This window comes from Vombatus ursinus, unplaced genomic scaffold, assembly GCF_900497805.2.
Source record: "Vombatus ursinus unplaced genomic scaffold, bare-nosed wombat genome assembly UNPS02014772.1, whole genome shotgun sequence".
Classification (NCBI taxonomy): domain Eukaryota; kingdom Metazoa; phylum Chordata; class Mammalia; order Diprotodontia; family Vombatidae; genus Vombatus; species Vombatus ursinus.
In genome coordinates, this window is record NW_020954550.1 from 3,714,743 (window position 1) to 3,742,423 (window position 27,681).

At 37.3% G+C, this 27,681-nt stretch overlaps 1 protein-coding gene across 1 annotated transcript in view; it reads left to right on the plus strand.

Moving 5' to 3' along the window:
- Positions 1–27,681, plus strand: part of SCAMP1 (secretory carrier membrane protein 1) — a 94,709-nt gene that overhangs the window by 55,150 nt on the left and 11,878 nt on the right. The window contains exons 6-7 of the mRNA XM_027863566.1: positions 5,995–6,154; positions 22,049–22,150. Of these exons, the coding sequence (XP_027719367.1) occupies positions 5,995–6,154; positions 22,049–22,150 (262 nt within the window). The remainder of the gene's footprint in view (positions 1–5,994; positions 6,155–22,048; positions 22,151–27,681) is intronic.

Consider the following 27,681-nt stretch of genomic DNA (forward strand, 5'->3'; position numbering starts at 1 on the left):
TTTTGTCATCAAAATTTAACATTTCTATTTTAAGACTCAAGTGATAAAGTTATTATATTCAAATTTTTCCTTTTTTAAGAGACCAAATCTCAGCTTCAAGATCTAAGACATATTGATGTACTTTAGAGTTGTAAATACAAATGATAGCGAGTCTCTTTGACAGAGAGAACTATTTTTATTTAAGCATCTGTTTAACCTTAGGAGGAAAAAAGTGGGAAAAACTTGAATTCTTTTGAGGAAAAATGTGCATAGAACTGCCCCAGCATGTGATAGGTGATCTTTTTGTAACAATTCCTTCTTCTTTCAAAATGTATTCTGTTTGTAGTGATTATTTTAAAAATAATAGCATTAAAAATAGCGTATAGTGTTATTTTTATGCAGAAGAAAACAGTTATTTTTATATCTTGTTAAATGTAGGTATTTTGGCTTCTTTCAACAATGGAGTTAGAATACTTGACTGTAGAATAAACTGAATCTTTTACTGTAGCTTCTAGGTACTTTTACCATAGCTTCTATTCTAATTAGATACTAAAGTAGTAATTTTTTAGGAAAAGTAAATGTATTTTCATTAGTGGGAGAAGTGCCATTGATTATGGGGGGACCTGCAGCCTTGAGGCCACACGCTACCCTCTCTAGGTCCTCAGGTGTGGCCTTTTAGTACCTAGAGGACTTCATGTGGTCTTGAGGCTGCAGATTCCCCACCCGTGGATTAGAGCCTCCAGTTTTTATCAGACGTGCCCAGAGCATTTCCAAAATAATTTTAATGTTTACTTTAAAATTTCAAGAATCAAGGTTTTTATTAGTGTAGTTACCCCTTCTACTGATTCAGATTATAGTTCCTTCATTAGTTGGTATACTGTCTTCTGCCTCTCTCCAAAAAAATCTTTGGTGATGAATATCTCTGAATTTAGTTTAGTTGGTCCCCAGATGTAAGTTACATATTTGCTGCTGAATGTATATCTGAAAGTCTTTTCATCCTGGTAAGACCTGCCAAGTTTGTGCTTAACTGGCATACCTTTTAAGAACCCAGGAATGAGACCATTGGCAAAGGACTTTAGTAGAAGAATTGTAGCCCAGGATCTTAAAATATACTATCATACTGTTCTTAGCTATAGCCCAAAATTGCACTGTATTTTATAGAGCTTCCTGATGAGTTTTGTTTAGTCTTGATGCTGGTTTGTATCTGATGCCAGCCAGGATCTCATTTAGTACCACTAGTAGAAGGCAATAGGAGAACTTGTAGAAAGAAGCATAGTACTCTTTATGTTAGGTGGAGGAAGTGTCTGATAGTTTTCCCTAAATTGAATAGCAGAACTGTAGCTTGTACATTACTTTTCCTAGGTCAGATTTATTTCTTCACAAATTATAATATTGATAGATCAAATTTGTTCTTGCTTTAAGGTATATAATTCTTGCCTAATAGAACAGTCACATTGTTTATTTAAACGAGGCCATTATGGATATGAAAACAAGACAGTTTGCATCCTTTGACTTAAACTATTATTATTTTAAGTATTTCTGGTAGATGTTTTATTGACATCCCTAGTTCCTGTGTTGAACTCTGACATTTATTGTTTTTATCCATTCTAATGTAAAGGGTAGAGATTTCATATGTGTCCATTCAACCTCATATAAGCATATTTTATTAAAGATAAAGGTTATAATTTATTATGGAAGAAATTCCTGTTACTAGTTTCATGTTCTCTGCCTTAGTGAATTTCTTGCCATCATATTATTTAGTAACAAGATTAATATGGTATATAGTGAGAGGTAACTTTTCAGAAACAGATGGTTTTGTCACAGAAACTAACAAGTGTTTGTATTTTTCTTAAGATGGATGAGAATATTCTAGGTACGTTTCCCAGCCCATGTTCATGATACAACTATAAACCTGACATAAACCTAGGGAGAGCAAAGATTCCTTTTCTGGTTTTGACTTAGAGGAAAATTGTGACACACATCCAGTCCTTACTTTATGGTGAAGAGAACTCTTTTCCTTAATAATTCATCTCTTCCCACTGTAACACACTGCCTCCTAGGGAGATGAAGATATGGGTGAATGAAAAAGTGATTATTAAGCTCTTTATTTGCAAACTGGGGATACAAATACAAAAGCAAAGTCAGATCTTGCCCCCTGGAAGCTTACTTTCTAATGGGGTAGAGGATGCACAAAACGGAGTGGTAGCTAGGGAGAAGCAATTTAGTCTTAAATTTTGGGGGTGGTGAGTGGGGCCTTTGGGAAGTAGATCATGTAGATTCCATTTAGGAAGAATGGCTGAGTTGATTTGATCCTGGTTCCAGAACTGATTGGGGTGGGGGGAAAGACAGAAGAAAGGAGGATAGGTATTACAGGAGATGCATGGAAGAGAAGTACAAAAGAAAGTAAAGAAGTTTTGTCTCCTTTAGATGTATCAGTAAGCAATGTGGCATAGTTAATAGTTTGACTAGGACTGAGAGATCTAAATTTAAATTCCGTCTTTGGATAGTAGGTTTGTGAACCTGGACAAGTAATTTATTTCACCCCTCTGAGCTGCAGGCAATGGTAAAAATTATAGAAGGCCTGTGATCTGCATTGATGGAGGCAGTCCCACACTGACTGGATCCCAGGTCCTTGATATGCCTATGTATTATTGAGATCATATTGAAGTTTAGGTATTATTGGAGTATTTCCCCAGACATCTCTTCATAGAAATTATGCTAATAGGTATATGCTCCGTGTATGCTTTTTAAAAAATGTTTTGCATTAACTTTAAAACCATTTATATATCTTATGGCACCTCTTTTGTGCGTGGAAGGAATTTGATCAATATTTAAAAAAAAAAACCTTACAGGTGGACTGGGAGATAGGCTATAAAAGAACTGTCATAATATGCCATCAAGACTTGACAGAAATAACCACAAAATTAAAAATACTTCATAAGGAGATCACAAACTAAATCTAGCAGGAAAAACCCCCAAAATTTAATTATGGATAGGTGTTTCTGGAGTGTGAAAAAAAAAGAATTAACACTAAGTACTTTGGAGTAATTTATTTAATGGTATTCTAGCTGCAAGAGCTGGCTGAATCACATAGATGCCCTATATGGTTTTCTACTGTACTCTTTTCTGTTCCAGTGTAAAATTATTTAGTTTTTTAATGAGAGACAGCATGGTGTAGTGGGAAGAACACTGGACATGGAATCTGGAGAGAACTATGTTGCAGTCCTCTTTAAATACTTATTCATTGTGTGAATGTGGACTGGTCACTTAACAATCCTCGCTTCATTTTACTCATCTCTAAGATGAGATAATAATCTCTGTAGTACCTGTCTCCTAAAGTTGTCATTAAGATCAAATGAGGTAATTTGTATGTTCTTTGAAAATTTTGGACTATTTTGTAAATGTCTTTGATAGTATAACAAAGCTTTCCTGAAATGTCCAATTTTTAAGGCAATACAAGTAATTAGTTTTATTTTTATGTTGCCTTATGTTAGAATCAAGAAATTATGTAGTGTGTGTGTGTGTGTGTGTGTGTGTGTGTGTGTGTGTGTGTAAAATTTCACGGTAGTGAGAGGTAGCACAGTGTAGTGGATACATGTTTTGAAACACCTGATTTAAGTGTCACCACTGATATACACTAGCTGTGTGATATTGGGCAAGTGATTTAATCTCTGTGCTGCTGACAGTGTTCTAAGATTATAATTTGAAGAATAGCTCCTGATTTGCATTGATAAAGGGAGTTTCCACTCTTAGATATCCCTTGCATCATTGGAATCACAGGTTTGGTCCAAGAAAATATTTTTCTCCCCATAAGATTTTTAAAATGTACAGTTTAAAGGGTCAAAAGTAACCTTTAAATCTTGTTCCAAGAGTATTTTGATCCTATAGAGATGCATTGTGGTATATTGGATAGAGCATTAGATCTGGAGTCAAGAATACTTTGGTTCAAATCTTGCCTTAGACTTGTGTCTCTGAGACCAGGGGAAAGTCACTTAATTTTTCTAGGCCTTGGTTTCCTCGTCTGTAACATTAGGGAGGTGGACTCTGACTCCTAAGGGCTCTTCGTGCTTTTAAGTCCGTGATCCTCTGCTCTGATGCCTTTCATTCCTCATTTAGTTTTAACTTGAAGAACTTCTAGGTTTCCTTGTACTGTTCTATCTTCAAATAAAAGTTTGTTATGTGTCTTTGTTGGAATAGGGATTAATAGATGATTTCATTTGGTAACTTTAGCCTCTGCTTTCATTCAGTATGTAGGGGCACAAAGTTGTCTACTGGATTAGTTTAGTTCTTTTGGCCTGTGTTGGCATTATCTTGTTTTGTGCAGATTCTTATTCTGTCATAAAAACAATGAGCTATATTTAAGAGTTTGCACAAACTTTGAGAGTAATGATAGGAACTAAGAAAAGTTGACCGTAGTAATAGAAACATACATTTTCACTTTAAGCCTTATACTGTGGATTTGCTAGAAACCATCATTGAGATTTCCCAAAACATCTGACTTTATCATTTCATCAGAATTGGTGATTTTTGCTAATGAAAATTTGAAATGTAATAAAAAATGTATTATAGTTAGACTGCTATATGGTCCTCAGCAGTGGATTTTTTCATAACAAACATTTTATAAGAGGTTTTCAGAGGGAGATTGATAGAATTTGAAAACTAGGAGAGACCTAACAGGATTTGTCTAGTTCAGGCCCTTTTTTTTGTAAATGAGGAAACAGGCTCACAGTAGTGAAGTGATTATGACCAAGATCATAGATTATTAAAACTAAGACTAGAATGAGGTCCCATGTCTAGAAATCAGAACTCTTGGTCTTAATGTTCTTTCTACTAGAGTCTAGCCTGTGCTGCCTTCCAGTACCTTTTTCTTAACAGTTTCTGAGGAGAATAACTTCTGCTGACCCTTTTTGTAAGTTGCATTGGACAAATTTATGTCTAGGAATAACCTTCCTCCTGCCCTCAACATTAACCGTGAGCAAGACTTTGTAATTATTTGACAGGATGCTTTTGTCAGCCTTGGACATTGCTAAAGGCCTAAAGAGAAATGAAAGGATCTTCAGGGGGGAGGACCTTTTTTTTTTTTTTGTCTTTTTTTGGTGAGGCGGTTGGGGTTAAGTGACTTGCCCAGAGTCACACAGCTAGTAAGTGTTATGTGTCTGAGGCTGGTTTTGAACTCAGGTCCTCCTGAATCCAGGGCCAGTGCTCTATCCACTGCACCATCTAGCTGCCCCCAGGGGGAGGACCTTTTCTTTAAGGGAATATATCATAAGAGATGGGGTTGGCCTAGTTTAACAGGGCCATTTACTACCATTATAGGGACAATAGAATTCATGATAAATATTCTGGTGTATTGATATCTATCTTGTATATTCAAATGGTTAAGAAAAATATAAATATTTTAGGGATACTTTAATGCTAGAATTTTCCCAATGATGCTATATATGAATCAAAGACCAAAATTTCAGGCGACTCAGAGATCAATGGAAGACGCAGCTTTATTACTGTGGTTGTTTTTTGAGAATTGTCAAAGATTCCGTAAGATTTGTACAATTAGGAAATTCAGTTCACCAAACATTTGATAGTGCAAAGTCCTAACGGCACCTGTCATAAAGGAGTTTAGAGTTAGGGGTATACAGGTCGTGTATAGAGCATGGAGGATATAATAGATGGACAGCCTAATTGCCACGATAGGATATCCATAATATATTAAAAGAACCAGAGGAAGGGCTCCAGCACACGGCGTAGATCCTCCAAAGAGTATGTCTGGAAATCATGGGCAAGGGTCACACAGGAGAAGAGGGTGAAGATGGCTTTCAGTCTGTACCTCTGGAAGGCGTGTCCACATGGATGACGTGAGAGATCCACTTACATGTAATGAACACTTGGAAATGGTTGTATAGGGTGTCATTTTAAAGTATTTAGTATTAGAAAGTAGTTCTTCCAAATTTATGATACTTGTGGAATGAACTCAGATATGTTGAGTTAAATTGTCTTTCTGTGTTTTTGATTCCGCAGTCCATGCTGTAACATTGTTCCTAAATATCTTTGGATGCCTCGCTTGGTTTTGTGTTGAGCCTGGACGAGGGGTTGATTTCGGATTGAGTATCCTCTGGTTCATGCTTTTTACTCCTTGTTCGTTTGTCTGTTGGTACAGACCACTTTATGGAGCTTTCAGGTAAAATTTCAAATGTGATCTTTTATAATTATGAAATAAATGTTATAGTAGATCTTGAGTGTAATAAAAATGTGACTCCCTTTCATTGTTAAGAGCTCTTTGACTCTACTTTGCCCCATTCAGAAAAGAAAAATTCAACATAAAAGTTGATGGAATATAAAAGAAATTTTTTGCGGTAGAAACATACTAGGTAAAAGCTTGATATTTGTGAAAATATTCTATTGTGTGTGAGAAACTAACTTCCGAGAATATTTTTACATGTCACTTTTTTTTTTTTACTGAAATGTAAAATTAACTATTAAAACCTATTAATTTTGAATGGTCTTTAAGGTAACTGTGTATCATAGTTAATGTAATGCAATTTCATCTCTACTAGTTTATGATTGGTAATTTAGTTATTTTCCATGCCAATTCATTTGCATTTTCAAAAAAAAAAAAAGGCAGTATATGGGGTAATGCTGTTCAGATAGTGAGAATAACAAATTTATGGCAATCCTTTATGGTTATATACACTCTACTAATAGTTAAGTGCTTTCCTGTGACATTTCATTTTCATTTGATTAGATTTACAAGTGTATGCCATACTTTTCCTTTATTTTCCTTAAGGTAGCTTTACTGAAACAAAAATAAGTGTCTTTAATCCTTGGCTAATGTAATATTTACTGTGTGTTAGAAAATTTAAGGGGCTAGTATACAATTTTTGTCAACAGAGAAATACAAAACACAAAATTGTCAACACAGGGTATAATGACATTTTTTCTTCTTAAAAAATCTTGTTTGTTGGTGTTCATTTTGAAAGTTATTTCACTTTGTCCCCATCACAATTTCTGCCTGAAATTTTTCTTTTATATGGAAATCTGCCTTACCTTATAGTTTTAAAAAATACTAATACAGTTAACCATGAACAACTAACAAATTCAGTTTTCTAATCCTTATGATTGTATAAACTTATTCTTACTTGGTTGTCTTCAGTGTTTATATGTCTTATACTTTTTTATAATTAGCTTGAATTTTTCCATGTTGAATCTAAAATGGAAGGAAAAGGAGAGGCAAGGTTGTAGGAAAGGTGTGCTGGGCAATAAATAGTAAAGTATATTGGACAGAGATGGGGTAAAATGAAGAAAATGAATAGGAAGATGTAGAAGGAAGAGGGAGAAAGAGGTGAGGAGAGAGTATTGTGAAGCTAGAGAAAGAGGACCTGTCACAAAGAAGCTTAGGCTACCTTATTTATTTTTGAACAGTTGGTTAAAGAGAATAGCAGCCAGAGAATTTTAAGTATATATTTTACACTGCAGCCTGAATCTTGAATATGAGCCAAGGACTTTCTAGTCCAGACTCACTTTACAAGTATCTATCTTGGAATCTCATCCATTGTCTTATACCTTGTTCTGTTGAAACTACTTAAATGCACTGGGATTCACACACCTGAATTTGATATGTAGCCTAATTTGTCATTTGAAATAAAGATATTGGGGACAGGAATTTGAATCCCAGCAATGTCAGTTCTTAACTGAACCCTGACCATAGCTTTTTAATGATCACTGGCAATCTCCTTTCCTTCTCCCTGCCTTCCCTGACTTTAAAAAGTGTCAGTACAATTCATAACATACCTTGAAGAAGTTAATTAGCTAGGCTTCACTTTTTAGACTTCTAGGGTAAAGAGAAGAATATTTTATGGAGAAGCTTAAGTAGATGTTATTAGCATACCTCTTGAGTGGGTAACTTTGGCATTTCCTTACCCAAGGGACAAACTTTGAGTTTCCTTAAGCTTGCTTCACTAATTAAGTGTTCTTGGGAATTCTTAGCAGTCATAAAACCATTAATATTTGAGTTTAGATAGAGACGCAGCCTGGGGTAGTCCACAGAGCACTGAATTTGGAGTTATGAAACCTGGCTTGGAATTGTAGCCCTGTTATTTACTACCTGTCATCAACTAATAGACAAGTTACTTAACTATTCTGGGGCTCTTTTTTTTCTTAAATCTGTGAACCAAATTTAATCAAAGGCCCCTTTATCTGTGAATCCTCTGATCACTAGTTAAAACATTTAATGACAGATATGTTGTCTTAAAGACTATAGAAATCCTAAAGCAGATAAATTAGTGATTACTTGTATTTTTTTTTTTAAAAGGTAAGGGATCTCAAATCTAGGTACCCTGATGCTACACTTTTCTTGCCTTCACAAATTTACGATAAAGTTGACTGAAAATCAGAATTTTATGAAATGTCAAATGACATGATTAGAATCAGTGGCTAACATTTAAAATAGTTAGTAGATAATTGGTGTTATGGTATGTAGTAGGTGCATTGTGTTTACTGAATTGGAGTCACGCTGTTGGGTGACTGTAAAGTAACAATTCCTCACACTTACTTGAGGAAATCCAAGAATCCAGAGAGAGAAAGCATGGTGGAGAGGGAGTATTTGAGGTTCACCTGAGCCAGAAATGTGTGGTATTACCACATACTACTATGATCTGGAAAGAAAGGAAATTGATGAGTTTGGGAAACAGATCGTGATTAGTATGATGATATGATATAGTAGTCATGGGCGATTTCACAGTCACCTAGATGTCTGTTGGAGCTCTTTCTGCCCAAAGCAGAATGGCTAACAATATCTTAACTTAATGATAATTTCATTCTTCAGAAGGTGATGAAACCAACTATGGGGACTGCTATTATGTTTATTCTTAACAATTAAAAAGGAAAAGGTTGCAAGGGTGGAAGTGATGAGAATGTTGTAGAGAACTGATCATTCATTATTAGAATTTGTGATAAAATGAGGAAAGTGTAGTCTGGCAGGCACCCTATATTTTAGGGGACCAAATTTCAAAGGCATTAAAATTCTGGAGGGGAAGTTAGTCCATTAGGGAAAGAAAGCTCTCATGAATGAAATTCTGAACAAACAAAATAATTATGATGAGGAAGAAAAGGGGGAGGATTTTTAAAAACCAGGTAGGTTATATAAGAACTAATTAAAAATGGTTACAAGATGTACAGAATACGGATAACTAATACAGAGGTCTGGCATAGTCCAGTGAAAATAGTATCAGGAGTGTTAAAGCTCAGAATGAATTGTGGCTGATAAGGAAAATTAAAGCCAACCACAAAAATCTCTTTAAATATACTCTCAAAAAGAGGAAGGTTAAAAAAAAAGCAGAGTAACATGAATTAAGAGAGATGGGATAATGGTGGCAAGAGGTAGAGAGAAGGCTGAGGTAATCTACTCTTATTGTGCTTTCTTTTTTTCTTTGGCAAGGACAGTGATCATGGGATTGGAAAGGATAGAACAAAAATGATCAAGAGAGTATCTAACTACCTTTGATTTAGTTACCAGGCTTAGATGAACTACAACCACAGTTTTTGGAAGAACTCAAAGATAAAATTGCTGAGCCACTTTCAATGGTCTCTGTAAAGTCATGTAAAATGAAACGGATCATGTTACGTAAGAGTCATTGAAGGAACAGGGGAGAGAGTTTGTCCTGGAGAAGAGCAGACCAAAGGGGACGTGCTAGCTGCTTCACGTATTTGAAGGACTTTTGTGTAGATGAGAGATTAGGGTGGAAGTTGCAGAGAGGCACATTTAGACTTTATGTAAGGGTGAAGGTCCTAGAGTGATCCTAAAGTGGAAAGAGCTGCTGCCTGGGAAGTTGTCAGTCCCCAAGACGGTGAGGGAGGTGGATCTTAAAAAAAGGGGGTGACTCCAGACAAGGATAGTATAGAGTGGATTTCTGTTTAAGTATGAGATAGACCAGATGGCCTTTGAGGTCCCTTCCAACTCAGGTTCTCTGCTGGATGCAGAGAATCTGCAGATTCTGCAACAGAATCAGCTGTTCTGAAATAGCCAAGACTATACATTTTCATAGAATATTTAGAATGTTGGCAAGAAAATCAAGGTAATTATGGCAACCAGGTCCTCATGTAGTACCTCCTACATTGTAAGCACTTGGGGAAGTTTTTCAAACATTTCAAGATATATATTGCCTTTTTATTAATGAGAAAATGTAATAATGCTTTATCCTTGATGATGTCTCTTATGCCACTGAGCTTTAATATACCTTAAATATTTGTTTTTTGTAAAATTTTACAGATAGCATTAGAATGAAAACATTTTTGAACTTAAAAACCAGTTGAGTTTTTTGATATCAGTTCTCTTGATACTTGCTTCCTTAATCAATGTCAAACCTGTTTTTCCCGTCATTGTATCTGCCTTTGTCCAGCTTAATTTGTATTATAATATTAAATGCGGTACCCATCTTCTAGTTCTGTCTCTTCTGAATTTTAACCTCATAATTGTAAAATTGCTAATTAGCTTTTAAATTAGTCTTTGGTTAATGTATTTAATGTTCTTGTCATACTTTGGTGGATAAAGAGTACAGAAAATCTGAAAGATAGTTTTCTCTTTATTGAATTGATTCTGCTGGCATTCAATAAGAATATGAGAATTTATCCTCTTAATACTTAAATGATTTATGATTTCTTCAGCTTCAGCATCCCCTCTATGATATAGGTACTAATTCCTCCATGCATTTGTTCATAGCACCATCCTTTGCTGTCTTTGAATTTCCCTGACCAAAAAAAGAAATTAATTATCAGCATTCTGATGATCATTGTTGAACTGGCTGAGAAGTGAGGGAAGTGCATTGAGAACAGGCATAATGACCTGGGAGAACAGTAAGGGGTTGGGAGTCAGGATCCGGCTCAAGAGAGTTGGAGGGACTAGCCTGTTTTTAGAGAGATCAGTTCCCAAGTTCAGAATGTTTTACAGCACTCATAGGATCATAAATTTAGAGCCTGTGACCTCCAGGTTCTTCTAGTCTAGGGGTATCAAACTCAGGTCTCCGCATGAAGCAGATTAAAATGAAATTGGGAAATACTTAACAAGATAAATAGAAATACTATCTAACTTTAGTTTTTGGTTCAGTGTGTAGCCTGTAGGGATCTGTTTCTATTTGAGTTTGAGGGAACTGAGGCCTAGAGAAGTTTAAGCATTTGCCCAAGTCCATGAAGGTAGTAATTAGTTAAAACAGAGTTTGAACCCAGATTCTCTCTAAATCCAGCACTCTTCCAATTCACTGTACACAGGGTTGTCATGTAGTAGCAACAAGAATAGCTAACAGTTCTTTAGACTTTAAAAACATTTAAATTTATCTCATGTTTTCCTCACAACTCTGTGAAGTAAATGCCCCATTTTATTACCCCATTTTGCAGAAGAGGAAACTAGGGCTAGAGATTAAGTGACTTACCCAGATTCACTCAGCTGTTAAGTAGAGGAGGTGGCTTATTATGAATCCAGGTCTTGCCTGATTTCACGTCTGGGATGTTTGCCTTCTACGACACTGGTTCTCCCGAGATACTCCAAAATTGTAGGGCTTGACAATGTCTTTCTTTTCTTCTGGAAGCTTCAGTTTTTCTACATTTGCCTTTAGGATACACACTCCTCTATTTGGCTTTTTAAAGCCCTTCACAGTTTGGCTCCTTACCATCTTTCTAAAGGCCATGTGTCTACTGTTCTTGGTAGATGCTATTCTTTTCCAACCTCCATGCTTTCACAAAGAACCATCCATCTCCCCAGAGCTCCACTGTTCTTCTTCCTTACCTTTATTTCTTGGAAAGAGTAGCTCCCCTTCCAGATGTAGATCCAGTGCCACCTCATAAGAACCTTTTCCTGATTCTCCTAGTTGTGTGTTTCTCCTGCCCACCCATCACATGTTTTATATATGTCTTCAGTCTGTTTATTTTTGAACATATGGTATTCATGTAATTTAGTGATTTCTTTAGTAAATTTTTTTTAGTAAATTAGTAACTCCTTTAGTAAAATGTAAGCTCCACATAGGCAGGGGCTAGTTTAGTTCTGGTTTTTTTTTTTTTTGGTGAGGCAGTCGAGGTTAAGTGACTTGCCCAGGGTCACACAGCTAGTAAGTATCAAGTGTCTGAACTCAGGTCCTCCTGACTCCAAGGCCAGAGCTCTATCCACTTCGCCACCTAGCTGCCCTTCGTTCTGTATTTGTATTCCCAGTGCCTAGTCCACTGCCTTGGTATGTAGAAGGCATTTTATACTTTCTAAGCTTGTTTATTTACTGAGAAGAACACTGAATTTACTGCTGTTAATACACTCTATCTTTCCTTATTGCCTTCGTGACTGGGGGCAAGTCCCTTAACGTCTTTGAGCCTCAGTTTCCTAAATAATACTTCTTCCCACATCAAAGGATTCTTGTGCTGATCAGTATAGTACTAATCTCTATAAAGTACTTTGGAAACCACAGGCCTATATAAATGTGGCAGCTAGGTGGCGCAGTAGATAGAGTTGGACCTGGAGGCAGGAAGACTCATCTTCCTGAGTTTGAATCTGGCCTCAGACTCTTACTAGCTGTGTGACCCTGGGCAAGTCACTTAACCCTGTTTGCCTCAGTTTCCTCATCTGTCAAATGAGCTGGAGAAGGAAATGGCCAACTACTCCATTATCTTTGCCAAGAAAACCACAGTGAAGTCACGAAGAGTTGGACATGACTGAAATGACTGAACAACAACAAAATATAAATCAGAAGTGCTTTTAGAAGAAAGGTGTTTATAGAATAAATTACCTCCAGGGCCTGCGATTTATCTGTGTGAACACTCCCATCACTGAAATCGACCTAAAACCTCTAAGTGGCTCGGTAGAAAAACTTCATGAGTTGTGATAAAAACTTAATACTTGGTAGCCAGTGTTTTGGTGATAAGTTTATCCTAATTAGGCCAATCCTTAGGAGGTGGGCCATCATCAAAGCCTTTACTTTGTCATCTTGGTGGAGGGCCGTGCCTGAGTGTGTGCTTCTTTGGCATAGTCATGAGTAGGATTATAGTGGAGGGTAAAAATTTATGTGTAATGATTATCCACCTCAAAAAAACCATTTCCAGTTTTCTGGGGGGTTTTTTTGGCCAACACTAGTAGATGTAATTTAATTGGATGTTAAATTTAACTTTATTCTTCTTTCATCTGTCTAAAGAAAGTTAATTTCACTTGTATTGAAGACATGTTAAGTAGATAGGTTTTAAGTAGAGCTATATGCACAAAATGCCTATTGAATGATGTTCAGTAATTTCTATTGCAATTTACTCTAATATTTTGGCATTTTACATCTAAGTTTCCCATTGTAATTTGAGTCTATCCTCATTCATAAACAGGCTTGATTCTATCCCCTGGTGTTACCTAATAGAGGTGCAGGGTTACAAGGGTAAGAGAGATTGTTATTCCTGTAGTTTATCCTGTTAATTTTTCAAAATAGGAAACTACTGTAACTACTATAGTTAACACATTTAGTCGGGAGTTCTTAACCTTCGATCCCTGAACTTGTTTTAAAAGAAAAAAATAATCTAGATAACTATATCTCTGTATAATTGATTTCCTTTGTAATTCTATGTGTTTTATTTTATGCATTTTTATGTATTTAACTATATTGTGAGAAATGGTCTATTAATCTTTACCAAATTGTGAAAAGAGTCCATGACACACAAAAAAGTTAAGAAACCCCTGCATGAAGCTGATCATTTATATCTTTTGTATGAATTAGTCTAAACATTGGCTCTCCTAATAGCTAAATAAAATCAGCTACCTTTAAGGTTTGGTTTTGCTGGGTTGAAGAGAGAAAAAGGAAGGATAATTTAGGAGTGTGGAGAGAGGCCTCTTGGTTGTAAGTCACAGTTCCAAGCCCCTGGACAGCTAGAAACCAGAGCAGCATGTCATTTCTTACTCTACTTCAGAAACTGTTCTTATACAGAAAAATCATACCAAAATTTGAGAAAGGTTTAACAGTGTGTTATTAAGAAGCATATCTCTCATCTTTACTAAGTGCAGGGGACATCTGTTTAATTAATCTCATCTTCTGCTCAGTCTCATGCCATAAGATTTTTGAAGTCCTTCTGACTGTTGTGTGAAGCACGTGCTCTCATTCTTCTGTTGATTTGCAGTCTGATTGGTTTCCCTTTTCAGTGTTGTTACTTTTTTGTTAAAAAAAATAAGGCATTTAATATCAGAATCTTTGTTTTCCTAGATCTATTCAGGCTACATTTTCCCTGCTTCTATTAAAGATCATTTTGACAAAAATAATTCCAAATTTGAGAGAATTCTATAAATTATTTGTATTTAACTATCACTGCTTAACTTTGAATAGATAGGCAAAGTTGATTTCTTTTAGGTAGTAATGTGACATATATTGATTACACCTGGTTAGAATGGTGGGCAAGAATATAAAAAATAAAATAAAATCCTCTTAGCCTAGATGGAAAGACAGAAGCGCTATAAAAAGATGTAGTTTAAAATTTTATTGCATTTGGGTACCATGGTTATTCACCTGTTTGCTTATTCAAGAAATAATTATTAATTAAGGACTACTATAAACAGAGAACTATATCTTTGTTCTTTAGGAGTTTATATGCAAGGAAGGGACATGAGATGTACATAGATATCTGAAGGACAAAGGGCTTTGTAATGACTGCCATAAGAGGTTTAAACAACATGTTGTGGAAGTTCAGAGGACAGAAAAATCTCTTCTGGCTGAGGATAGGGAGGAGCAGGGTCAGAAAAGAGATCTTGAAGAAGGGTCCATTAGAAGTAGGCCTGGAAGAATAGATATGATTTTGGAGTAGGAGTACCAGCACCTGAGGAGATTAAGAAAAACCTCTTGAATGAGGTGACACTCAACATTGAACTTTGAAGGATGCTAGGGCTTGTAAGAGGTGTGAGCAAAGAGGGAGAGGATGCCAAGCAGAAGGGACAACCTGTGCAAAAAGCATGTGGATGGGAGATGAAATGTTGTGCAGAGGAACGTCGCATTGACCACTGTGGTGGGAACTTTGAGACTGACAGGAGACTGCTGAGTTATTAGATTAGAGCCTTAGGAAGACTGGAACCAGATTTTCATCAGCTTTAAATGCCAAAGGATTTTCTATTTTATCTTAGAAACAATAGAAAACCCTGAAGTGTCTTGAGTTAGGAGAGTGACATAGTCAGATCTGTGCTTTAGGAATATTAATTTTGCAGCTGTGTTGAGGATGAGTTGTAAAATGGAAGGGCTGGACATAGTAGACCAATTAGACTTGGAGTAGTCCAGATGAGAGGGTGCTGTGGCCGTGTGAATAGAGAGAGACAGGTGGGAGAGATGTTCTGGAGGTATATGTGCAATAAGAGTAGAGAGCTGAGGATAAAGCCAAGATTGGGGAACTTGAGTGACTAAAAGAATAGTGGTATCCTTTGAACAGAAATAGGGAAGGTAGGAGGAGAGAGGCAGATTTAAGAGAAAAAAATGGTTACTATTTTGGACCTGTTGAATTGGGAGATGTCTTTGGTATATCCAGGTGAAATTGTCTAGCAGGCATTTGTACATCTGTGACTGAACTTTGAAGGAGAGAGATGGGAAAGGATGTTTGTATCTATTTGAGAGTCATTCGTTAAGAGATAATAGTTGAACCCATGGGAAGCTGTTGTTTATCGTAATAGAGCACACAGGGAAAGGAAAGCCCCAATATTGAGCCTTCTTGTTGCACCCAAGCATAGGGAGGAAGTAGCTAATAGATTTGCAGAGGAGACAGAAGAGGATTTGTCCAAGTAGAACAGTCATATAAGATAAAATCTAGTTGCAACTTAAAAGAGTCAGTGGGAATGAAAAAAGGAGAAAGCTAAGAATCTTAGGCTATTTTGGAGGTCAGATGAATAATTATTAATACTTTTGAATTTTGGAGGTTCCATGGGATCTTTTTGCATTTCAGCCATCCAAATAAATCTTTGTTTCGCTCCAGAGATGAAAGGTCCTTGCTGAGATAGCGTGTTCACTATGTTCAGAGTTGGGGCTAGTTGATGGGCAGCTCAAACTGGTGTAGTTCAAATTAAACAATTAATTGGATTTGGAGAACAAGGGAAAGCAAAGGGAAGATCAGTTAGCTTCAAATTTTTAAAATTTGGGTAACGGGAAAAGGAAGTTAAGAGAAATAACTGTTTGGCAGGGAAGATGATGATTTTGGTTTTGGATGTGGTGAATTTGAATCGCTGGCAAGACCTTTAAGTAAAGATGGCCAACAAGCATTTGGAAATTTGGGGTAAGAGTTCAGGAGACTGGAAAAGATTTAAAACAGCTGCTGTAAACAGTGTATTAAGGCTCATTAGAAATGAATGAAAGGGTTGAAGATCAGCATTGAGAATTGATCTGAGGTTAAATTAACCTGTGTAGAGAGCTAAGTAAAGCCAGATGGGGACTAACTGGGGGAAAAGGAATAGTTGAAAGGATCACAAGTTGTGATGAGGAAAAAGAGCAGTTTCAGTAGTGTGCAAAAGAGGGAGAGAGAAGCAAAGAAGGTTTTGGTCAGACAAGGCTGCCAGGTGAAAGGTTCAGTGGAGAGAATGCCAGGCTAGATAGCAAGAATAGCTGGGTGACCCTGGGCAAGTCATTTAATCTCTGCTTCCTGGTCTATAAAATGAGGCAGTTGCCCCAGGAGATCTTTAAAGTCCCTCCCAGCTGTAAATCTATGATCTTGTGCTCAAAATTCAAAACCATGAAGGTGAAGGCAATTTCTGCTGATGAGAGAGGTGTGGAGTGTGACTGTCTGTACTGGTGAGTGGTTGAAATAGAGTAGAGATACATTGTCAAGAGTGCTGAAAACAGAGTAAATAATGTTTTATTTGATTATCCTTACTTTAGTTAATGTACTAAGAAATAATCAGGCTAACTTAATGGGTTTTATGTGATTGGGAAAAAAAAAAACAACAAAACTCTAACCTTGTGCCCTGAGATTATTTGACCTGCGATAGAACTTTATCACTGCTTTTTAAAAACAGGGTTTTATTGTACTTAGGTGATAAGAAAACTGAGGCAAACAGGTTAAGTGATTTATCCTGGGTCACAGTAGTAAGTGTCTGAGGCTGGATTGAATTGAACTGGGGTCTTTCTAACTCTAGAGCTGGTACTCCAACCACCATACCACGGTATTCTTGGTGCTTCAATACGTAGCAAAGGCATGCCTTTAATGTTTATCCTGTCATATAAAATGGTGAAGTGAACTTCTGTGAGCTAGTGAGATTTACTTTCTGCTTTGAGAGTTTAAGGATGGACATTTGTGTTTGATGTTAGAACAGAGAATTCCCTGTTTCTGAAATTTTATTATTGGTACTATGTTAATTCACATAAGTGATTGCTTTATTGCAGTTCAATTCAACAAACATTTTTGAATACGTCAATGTTACTAAGGCTCTGTACTAGGTGTGGAGGATATAAAGATGAAAATCAGCACAGTCTCCATCCTCAGAGGATCTTCCAGTCTAATGGGAGGATGGCGTACACTAGAGGTGTTAAACATTCGGCCCACAGTGAGGCCAGAACAAGATTAAAATGTAATTGGGAAATATTTAGCAAAAATAAATGAAAATACAATGTAGATGATGGTATATGTGGTTCTCAGTCAATATGTGGCCTACAGAGATCCTTTTGTATGGTTTAATAGCCCCTGTTTCTATTGGAGTTTAACACCACCAGGATAAACTATATAAACCAGTAGGCATACAATAGGGTAGAATGTGACAGAGGCAAAGAAGTGGTCGCTTTGAGCTTAGAGGTTCAGAAAAGTTTCAGGGAGCTGGTGAGTGCCTGAGCTGGGTTTTGAAGGAAGAGAAGGATTTCAGCATGTACTTGTATGTATACTTACTTATACGTGGGGATGTTATGGTAAGTTTTAGGGGTTTACTGTATGCATTTATCGCAATACTTGGCACAGAGTGAATGCTTAATATAAGCTTACTGATTTCTTGTCTTTTGTTTTGTTTTTGTTTTTTTTTTTGCTTTTTGCAAATTGTCCTTGCCCTCAAGGAATTTACATTCTATTAACACAGATAAGTAGGGCAGGCAGGTGGTGGCGGCACAGTGAATAGAGCTCTGGCCTTGGAGTCAGGAGGACTTGAGTTCAAATCCGGCCTCAGGCACATAATACTCACTAGCTATGTGACCGTGGGCAAGTCACTTACCCCTGATTGCCTTACCAAAAAACAAAAAGCAAAAAAAAAAAAAAAAAGACAGACAAGTAATCAGTAAGCATTTATTAAGCATTCACTCTGTGCCAAGCATTGTGATAAATGCATATAGTAAACCCCTAACACTTAGCATAACATCCCCACATATTTATAGAATGTAAATTCCTTGAGGGCAAGGACAATTTAATTGTGGTCTTTTATCCCTATAGCCTAGCACATAGTACAATAGGTGCTTAGTGTTTGTCGATTGACCTTTCATTTACTGCTAATCTGTGTCTATGTATAATGTCTCCCTTTCCTTTGACACTAGTTTCTAAAACCCCTGCAATGTTGCTTCCATCCCTACCATGCTTAATTATTCTCTGAAGGTCAGTAGAGAACTCTCACTTACAAATCCAATAGTCATTTTTCAGTTCTTATTCTCTTTGACCTTTCTGCAACATTTGAGCATCATCTTTATAATTTTGTCTCCCTTGGCTTCCATGGCACTGTTCCTGATCTCTCTTGCCCAGTCTGTTTCTTGGTCTTCTTCACTACTTTTTTCTCCTCATCCCTCTAAATATGGAAGAACCTCCCCGCCAAGGTTTGTTCCTTAACACTCTTTTCTCTCTTGATATTTTCCCCCAATCTCATTCACCTCCTATAGCTTCTATTTATTTTTGAATTTTTAATATTTTTTCCCAATTACATGTAAAAACAATTTATAACCTTCATTTTTAACAGTGTTAACAGTTTTGACCTCCAAATTCCCCCTCTCGCTTCCTTATTGCAAAGGCAAGCAATCTGATGAGTTATACATGTATAGTCATGCAAAAACATTTTCATGTTAGTCATGTTGTGAAAGAAAACATGGACAAAAAATACCCCAAAGAAAAATAAAGTAAAAACAAACAAACAAACAAAAAAAAAAACCAGTATGCTTCAACCTGCATTCAAATTCTATCAATTCTTTCTCTGGAGATGGATAGCATTTTTTATCATAGGTCCTTCAGAATTGTCTTGGATTTTTGTGTTGCTGAGAATTGCTCAGTCCTTCACAGTTGCTTGTTGTACAGTGTTGCTGTTACTGTGTACAGTGTTTTCCTGGTTCTCCGCACTTCATTTTGTTTCAGTTCATGTAAGTCTTTCCAGGTTTTTCTGGAAGCATACTGCTTATCATTTCTTATAGCACTATAGTATTCCCTCACAAACTTTTTTCACAACTTGTTCAGCTATTCCCCAATTGATGGGTATGTCCTTGATTTACAATTCCTTGCCACCACAAAAAGAGTTGCTGTAAGTATTTTTTACATATAGCTTCTTTTCCTTGGGTCTCTCTCCTACCCACCCATGCCCACTTTGAATACAGACCTAATAATGGTATTACTAAGTCAAAGGGTAGGCACAGTTTTATACCCTTTTGGGCATAGTTCCCAACGTATAGAGCAACCTGTTTCTGTCTTTCCCTTTCTCCATCTACCTCGTCGCTGCCACCCCCCCCAATTGAGCTCTAGTTGTACAATTTTAGCTGCTTTTTTGAGATAGCATGATATCATGATGTGGCATCTAGGTGGATAGCACGATATCATGCCAATATAGGTTTATAGGTTTAGTTATAATAGGTTTCCTTATAACTGATTTGCTCCTCTTCCTTCGTCCCTCCAATCCATCATTCACATTTCTACCAAAAATAATCTTCCTAATTGTATGAATAGGTCACTTCCCTATTCAGAAAACTTCATTAGATCCTCTAATCATATCCTAAATAAAATACCCAGGCAACCTGGCAGTTGAGGTCATTCACTATGACAATTGTAAACTTTATATTGTTGATGTTGTAATTATTGTTTGATATTACATTTATGATGTTAGGAGTCTAATGTGGAGTCACTTAAGCTAAATGGTCCTGATGCTCATAGAAACACATGGGCAAAACAGGCAGTTTGTTCTTTTCCACTGTTACCTCTTGTGTCAGGTGTATAGGGCTTTTAGCTTTTTTATTGGATGAACTCTTGACCTGCTGCAGGGGTCTTAATAAGCCATTCTTCCTCTTTTGCCTTAGTTAATGTTAGATACTCCCACCAGATTGTGGTCCAGATAAAGAAACTCCCCCTGCTCAAGCTTCACTGGTATTGTGACATGATTCCAAGAATTTTTCTACCACATCTAGGTCTGATTAGGAATGTCCCCCTCTGACCTTCGGCACCAATATTAACCTGTTCTTAATTAAGCCCATTCTTAGGGTGTGCAATTTTGCCACCTGAACCCCAACTTTGAGTGTGTTTCTGCTCCAGCGTGTGTCTCTCTCACCCTCTGGCTGGGGTGAGTTTCTTGCATGTTGGTTCAAACTTTTGTTTATATTGTTGGTATATATTCTTTGTCTGCTTGCTATGCTATGTAACAATTAAGCTTGTGATTATATCATTTTCCTGAGTACCAATTTTGTAGAATTCCTGAACCCTAGATATTTGCTTTAACACTGAACCAAGAGGCCAAGTAAAGCATTCATGTTTTGGATCCTGCCAACATTTCTAGCCGTCCTTATTCAGAAAACGTCATTAGATTCTCTGTTATATCCTAAATAAAATACCCAGGCAACCTGGCAGTTGAGGTCATTCACTATGACAATTGTAAACTTTATATTGTTGATGTTATAATAATTATTATTATTATTTTTTTTTCTTGGTAAGGCAGTTGGAGTTAAGTGACTTGCCCAAGGTCAGACAGCTAGTACATGTCAAGTGTTTGGTCTGAGGCCGGATTTGAACTCAGGTCCTCCTGACTTTAGGGCCGGTGCTCTATCCACTACACCACCTAGCTGCCCTTTTAGATAACTTTTTTTTTTTTTTTTTTTTTTTTTGGGTGAGGCAACTGGGGTTAAGTGAGTTGCCCAGGGTCACACAGCTAATAAGTGTTGAATGTCTGAGGCCGGATTTGAACTCAGGTCCTCCTGACTTCAAGACCAATGCTCTATCCACTGCACCACCTAGCTGCCCCTGATGTTATAATTATTGTTTGATACTGTATTTATTCAGAGGTCTCTATTTGCCCACTCTGTTCCTCATGCCTGGAGTAGGCTACTCCCCATATCTCTGTCTGTGAAAAGCTTCTTCAAGACCTAGCTCAGGTCTTACCTTTTCTGATTTCCTCAATTGTTATTTCTTCTTTTTCAAATCTCTCATTCTATTTGGCCTCTCCTATATATTTAACCTCTTTTGTATTTTATTCTTCTATGTATTTACTCTTAAATTTCCCATGTGTTTGTGGTTCATGAATTATATTCTAAAGTGTATGATAGTTATTTATGTACTTGGTTCTTCACCTCTACCAGATTGTAAGCTCCTTGATGGCAGGAATGTCATTTTTCATTGTTCTCCTTACAGTGCTTACATGTAAGAAATACTAAGTAAAAGTTTGTAAAAGTAATGTGAAAACTCTAGTTACTGCTGTTGAATGTTTAGACAATACCACTTAAATTTATGCTACTTTAAACCCTTTTTAAATGTGGATGTCAGATCTTCCTGGTTTTTGTTAGAGAGTATCATTTTCTGAAAATGTGGAATCATAAAGTCTATGGATCTCTTTCTGTAATGTTACAGTTCTTTGGAATAAGTTATTTGTCATAGGTCACTATGTCCTTAAGGGGGGGAGGTACCAAAAGATAAACATCAACTTACATATTCATTCACTAAAAAAAACTTCCCAAATTAGTGTGATCTCAAATAGTTTAAAAAATGCTTTTTGCAAATTTTCCTCAGCTATATATGCACAAATACAAAAGAATTGTCTTTTTCTCCCTCTTCAGTGATAGGTATTTAAGTGGCTCTTTGGGTCTGAGATACTTGTTTGCTCCTATTATTTTTAATGTTACGTTGTAGTAAGTATCAAGTATATTGAGAAAAAATTTATTTTTTCCTTTTCCTTTAGGAGTGATAGTTCCTTCAGATTCTTTGTGTTCTTCTTTGTGTATATTTGTCAGTTTGCTGTACATGTACTTCAGGCTGCTGGATTTCAGAGCTGGGGCAATTGGTAAGTTATTTATTTACCTTTATTTTTGTTAGTTTTCATGGTCTTAGCATATTCATACAATATTTTAGGTTTCAGAGATATAAAGATAAGGAATTTTGTGCTAAGGTGTAAAAATGTACAAATGGTTTTTCATTCTCAACTTATTTTTTTTAACTTAGTTTAGCAAAATATTGTTGAAAGATTACATTTGGGCTAAGTTGTTGTTTTGAAGATTATGTTCATGCAGTTATTTTAAAAGTAGATTGAACATGAGGTTTAAGACCAATTTGTTTTCTGCAAGTTGTAATAAAATTTTAAATCTACAAAGCAAGTCTCTAGCATCAATTTCTTCTCTGTGTACTTGGCCTGTTGTGCCATTTCTTCTCTACTTCATCTTTTGAGATAACATGGCACCTATGGGTCTGTGAGGATGATGAGGTAGTGGAGCCTGAACTCAAGGGAGCACAATTGTTGTTTGGATGAGAGGCCCTCACAGATGCCCATAGAGATCTCTGCCGTCTCACGTTGATTTATTGTTGTTTCTTCTGCCTTAGTCCTAGTTATTTCTTCTGTCCTTCCTTAACTTGGTTGCAATTTTATTTTATCCTCCACTGCTTCTCAGTGTTTTGTGATACAATCATTAGATCATAATCTTTTTGATCATTTCACCCTGTGTTTCTTAGGGAATAGTGACTGGACCTGTGAATTCACTGATCTAGGGAATTCCTGGTTAAGGAAGTTCCTTCTACAATGCCAGTCATCACTTTCTCTTCACCTTAGTAGTCTTAGAGTCACCTAGAGCAGAGGTGTCAAACATGCCCCCTTTCCAAATCAGTATGTGGCCCACAGGGATCCTTATATAGGGTTTGGTGGTCTTCCTTTCTATTTGACTTGGACACTACTGACATAGAGCCTTGGGAGGTTAACTGACTTCCCCGAGGACACAGGTGTGTGTCTGGTGTGTAGGGTAAGGAATAGTAATGGGTGGGCCTGCTTCATGCCTTTACCTTGTTAGTTTAGGTTTGATGTTGGAATGAGACATTCATTTCATCATTCAACAATTAACAAAAAGAGATTTATTTAGTCATAACATAGAAAAGATATTCAATAGGATTATAGCAGCACTTAGCTTAGATAGACTACAGCCTTGTCACCTCTCTTTGGAAATGTGTCTGGTCACATACATGTGTGGTAGCTCAAATGGTGTTGGTATACCTGCCAAGTCTGAAGGGTCCCAACTCTGTGTAGAAGGCCTTTTCAAAGGGCCCATAGGTAAACAGGAAGCCACTTCAGTATGGGCACAGGTATTAGGAAAGTATTGCAAGGGCCAGTTTAAGCCTTAGTGGGCTGGCCACCCCCCCCGCCCTGCATGACAGCTAAGCAGGGTTAAGGGAGTTTTGTCAACTTTCAAGGAAAAACTTGTCTGATCGTGTGGGGTTAGGTAGTGGTCCTATCATATGGAACTCAAACCCAATTTTTTCTTTTTTTTAAAATTTTTAAAAATGTTTTCCAATTACAGGTAAAAACAATTGGGGGGTGGCAATTAGAGTTAAATGACTTGCCCAGAGTTACACAACTAGTAAGTATCTGAGGCTAGATTTGAACTCAGGTTCTCCTGACCCCATGGGCAGTGTTCTACCCACTGCGCCATCTAGCTGCCCCCTAAAAATAATTTTTAACATTTATTTTTTAAAAATTTTGAGATCCAAATTCTCTTCCTCTGTCCCTTCCCTCTCCTGAGAGGGTAAGCAGTTTGACTTGGTCGAATACAGTCTTTTGTTTTTCTTTTGAGCAAGTAAATAAAGATGAAAGATTTTTTCCTCAACACAGGTTATGTAAGTTCAGTTACTTGTTATGGGTTGATGCAATACAGAAAAGTTCCTATCTTGTCTACTTTTTCAGGGCTTATGCATGCTCCATTTTGTGAGTACAACGTAGATACAATATAGGTAGTTTTTGTTCAACTTACGGTGAATGACTTGAGCATTTCTCCTCTATGTTCCCAGCTCTCCTTTTTATGCCAGTTGAGTTGACTTGGAGAGTTAGTGATTAAGGGAAGCATCTTCTCTTGTGTAAGTGTAGATTCCTAGAGAATTAACATATTACTTGTGCCCAAATGTCTACACCTACTCTCTAAACTTCATGCTAGAAAAGTTATTACTACCACGGGAAAGATGATGTTATCACAGAATTGAAAAGAATCTCTTAGCCACCATCTCTTCTGACCTGTACCTAAATAAGCATCCCCTCTAAATAGCCCCAAGTGATCACCTAGCCATCGTTTAAAGATTTCTAGTGAAGGAGAGCCTTCTGCCCCCAAATGGATTGTTTTTGAGGGTCTTTCCAAAGTTGAACTTCTGTGATTCTGCTTCTCTGTAACTTCCATCCATTGCTGCTCTGGGGCCAGGCAAAACAAGTCTAAAGGGCAGTTAGGTGGAGCTATGGATAGAGTCATCAGACCTGGGGTCAAGAATCTTCATGAATTCAAATTCAGCCTCAGATGCTTCCTAGCTGTGTGACCCCTGGCAAGCTGCTTCACTCTGGTTGCCTCATTTTCCTTATCTGTAAAATTATCTAGAGAAGGAAATGGCAACCCACTCCAGTACCTTTGCCAAGAACACCCCACATGGGGTCATGAAGAGTCAGATGTGACTGAAATGACTCAGTGACAGCAAAAAACAAGTCTAAAGCCTCTTCCATAGGACAGCCCTTTAAGGTGCTTGAAGACAGCTGTTGAGTATTTTAAAGGGCTGTCATATGATCATATTAGCACTTGAGGAAAATTACTTTGGCAACAGTGTGTAAGATGGATTGGATTGGGGAGAGTTCTGGGGCAGGAAGACCAATTTAAGAGGCTATTTTAGTAATCTGGGTGAGAGGTGTTGAAGATCTGAACACAGGTTGTGTAGCTGTGTAAGTGGAAAGAAGTGGGATGTAAGAGAGGTTGTGAGGGTCGAAATGGTAAAGATTAACAACTGATTGGATATGTGGAGTGAGGGAGAGCGGTGAGTCCAAGATAATGCTGAAGTGATGAACTTGAGACTCTGGGAGGATTGTGGGGCCTTTGACAGAAAAAGGGAAGTTTGGAAAAGGAGAGAATTTAGGGGAGAAAGATGATGAGTTCAGTTTTATGCATTTGGAGTTTAAGGTGTCTCTGGGATATCCATTTTGATATGTCTAATAGGCAAGTGGCGATGTGGGGTAGAAGCTTAGAAGAGAAACTGGGCTGGGGCTGTAGATCTTGGAGTCATCTGCTTAGACATGTTAGTTAACCCATGGGGATTAAAGAGGTTACTGAGAGTGAGAATGTGAGAGGGATAAGAGAAGAGGGCTCAGGACAGAACCTTAGGGAATATGATGTGCGAGACGTGCCAGCAGAGGAGACTGAAGAGGAGCAGCCAGACACGTAGGAGAAGTCTGAGAAGAGGAGGGGCAACCTAGAAGGAGTGGTGGGCAGTGCAGCAGAGGGGTTGAGAAGTATTAGGAATGAGAAAAGATCATTAGATTTGACAGGTGAGAAGAGATTGTTGGTATATAAGTGGTCAAAGGATATGAACAAATTGTTCTTAAAAAAGGAGTTGTGGGGCAGTGAGGTGATGCAGTGGATAGAGCACCGGCCTTGGAGTCGGAGGACCCAAATTCAAATTCGGCTTCATACACATAACACTCACTAGCTGTGTGACTCTGGGCAAGTCACATAACCCCAGTTGCCTCTCAGAAAAAAAAAAAGAATTGCAAACTATTACTAACTGTATTGTTTGAACGTATTTGTTTGTTGTCTCCCCTGTGAGACCGTGAGTTCCTGGTGGGCAGGGACTGTTTTTTCATCTTTTTGTATCCCTAGCATTTGACTTCTGGCACATACATGTAAGTGCTTAATATATGTTCATTGACTTGCTGACCATTTGAAAGAATACTCCAAGTCACTAATATTAAGAGAAATCAAAATAAAAAACGACCCCAATACCTCATATCTAGCAAACTGGCACAGATGACAAAAGATGAATGTTGTAGGCCAGGATATGGTGGTGATGAGTAAGCATAAGTTTGGTGTGTTTTTTTGAGGTTTTTTTGTTTTTTGTTAGGGTTAAGTGACTTGCCCACAGTTACACAACTAGTAAGTGTTATGTGTTTGAGGCCGAATTTGAACTCAGGTTTTCCTGAATCCAGGGCCAGTGCTCTATCCACTGTGCCACCTAGCTGCCCCTGAGTAAGCATAAGTTAATTCCTAACCTCCACATGTCCCCAGGACTGTTGTAAGCAAGGAAGTTGTGATATAAACCTGGGGGAGTTTGGGATTAGATTGACCTGGGACCCAGTCATGCATGCTTTTGTGCTAGAAGAGTATAAAAGTAATTTTTAGGTTTTTGTCTGGCAGATCCTCAGACCTGGAAGAACCTCCTTGTTGGCAGCTTTTGTTTTATTTGTTTTTATCTTCTTGAATTGCTTTTATTTGCTTCGGGATCTGCTTCTAAGTCAGGGCATTGGGGTATTGGAATATATTTTTAGTAAAAATACTTTCCACTTAAACCCAGCTCTTGGTGATTTTTTATGTCAAATGCAGAATGGTGACCTAGATAATGGAATAGTTATTGCTGGAGGGATTGTGAAAAGGCAGGCACATGACTGCATTGTTGATAAAATTGTGACTTGGCCTACCCATGCTAGAAAGTAATTTGGAATTATGCAAATAAAGTTACCTACCCATATCCACTGACCAAAAGATTCCACTCTCGGGCATATACTCCAAGGAGGGCATTGACAAAAAGGCACCATGTCTGCCAAAATTTTTGCAGCACATTTTCTGGTAGCAAAAACCTGGTAACAAAGCATCTATACATTTATTGGAGAATGGCTAAATAAAGGGTGGTACATAAATGTAATAGAATATTACTGGGGTATGAGAAATGATGAAGAGGAAAAAATACAGAGAAGCATGGAAAGATATATGAACTTATTCAACATGGAGTAAATAAAACCAGGAAAATTATATACACAGTGACCACCTTGACTACAATGATTACAGTCATGTAAATGAAAGAACAACTATAAGCCAATTTGTTTTGCAAGGGAACAGGGATGGGAAGTCCATGCGTGTGGAACATTGTATATAATGTCCTTTTTTTTTTCTATTTACTGATCAATTGTGCTGAATTTTTTTCTCTTTTTCTTTTTAAATTCTGAGTTCTAAGGGATGATTCCTAAGAAGGAACAGATAAAGGAATACAGGGGCAAATCTGGATGATTTCCCAAAAGCCATCAAGAAAAATCTGTTTTTAAAGAAAGATCACTGGTAACTTTGAGGAAAATAATTTCAGTAGAATGATGGACTCAGATGCTAAAATTAGGAAGGATTGGGGGGTGAATGAGAGGAGAAGGAGGTAGAGGCAAGTGAGTGTAGACAATATTTTCAGTTCTGTTTGAGAAAGGGAGAAGGGATCTAGGACAATATCTTGAGGGGGTGGTAGCATCTAGTGAAGGTTTTTTGAGGCTGGGGACACTTGGGAATATTTGAAGGCAATAGTTAATAAACCAGTTGATAGGGAGAGGTT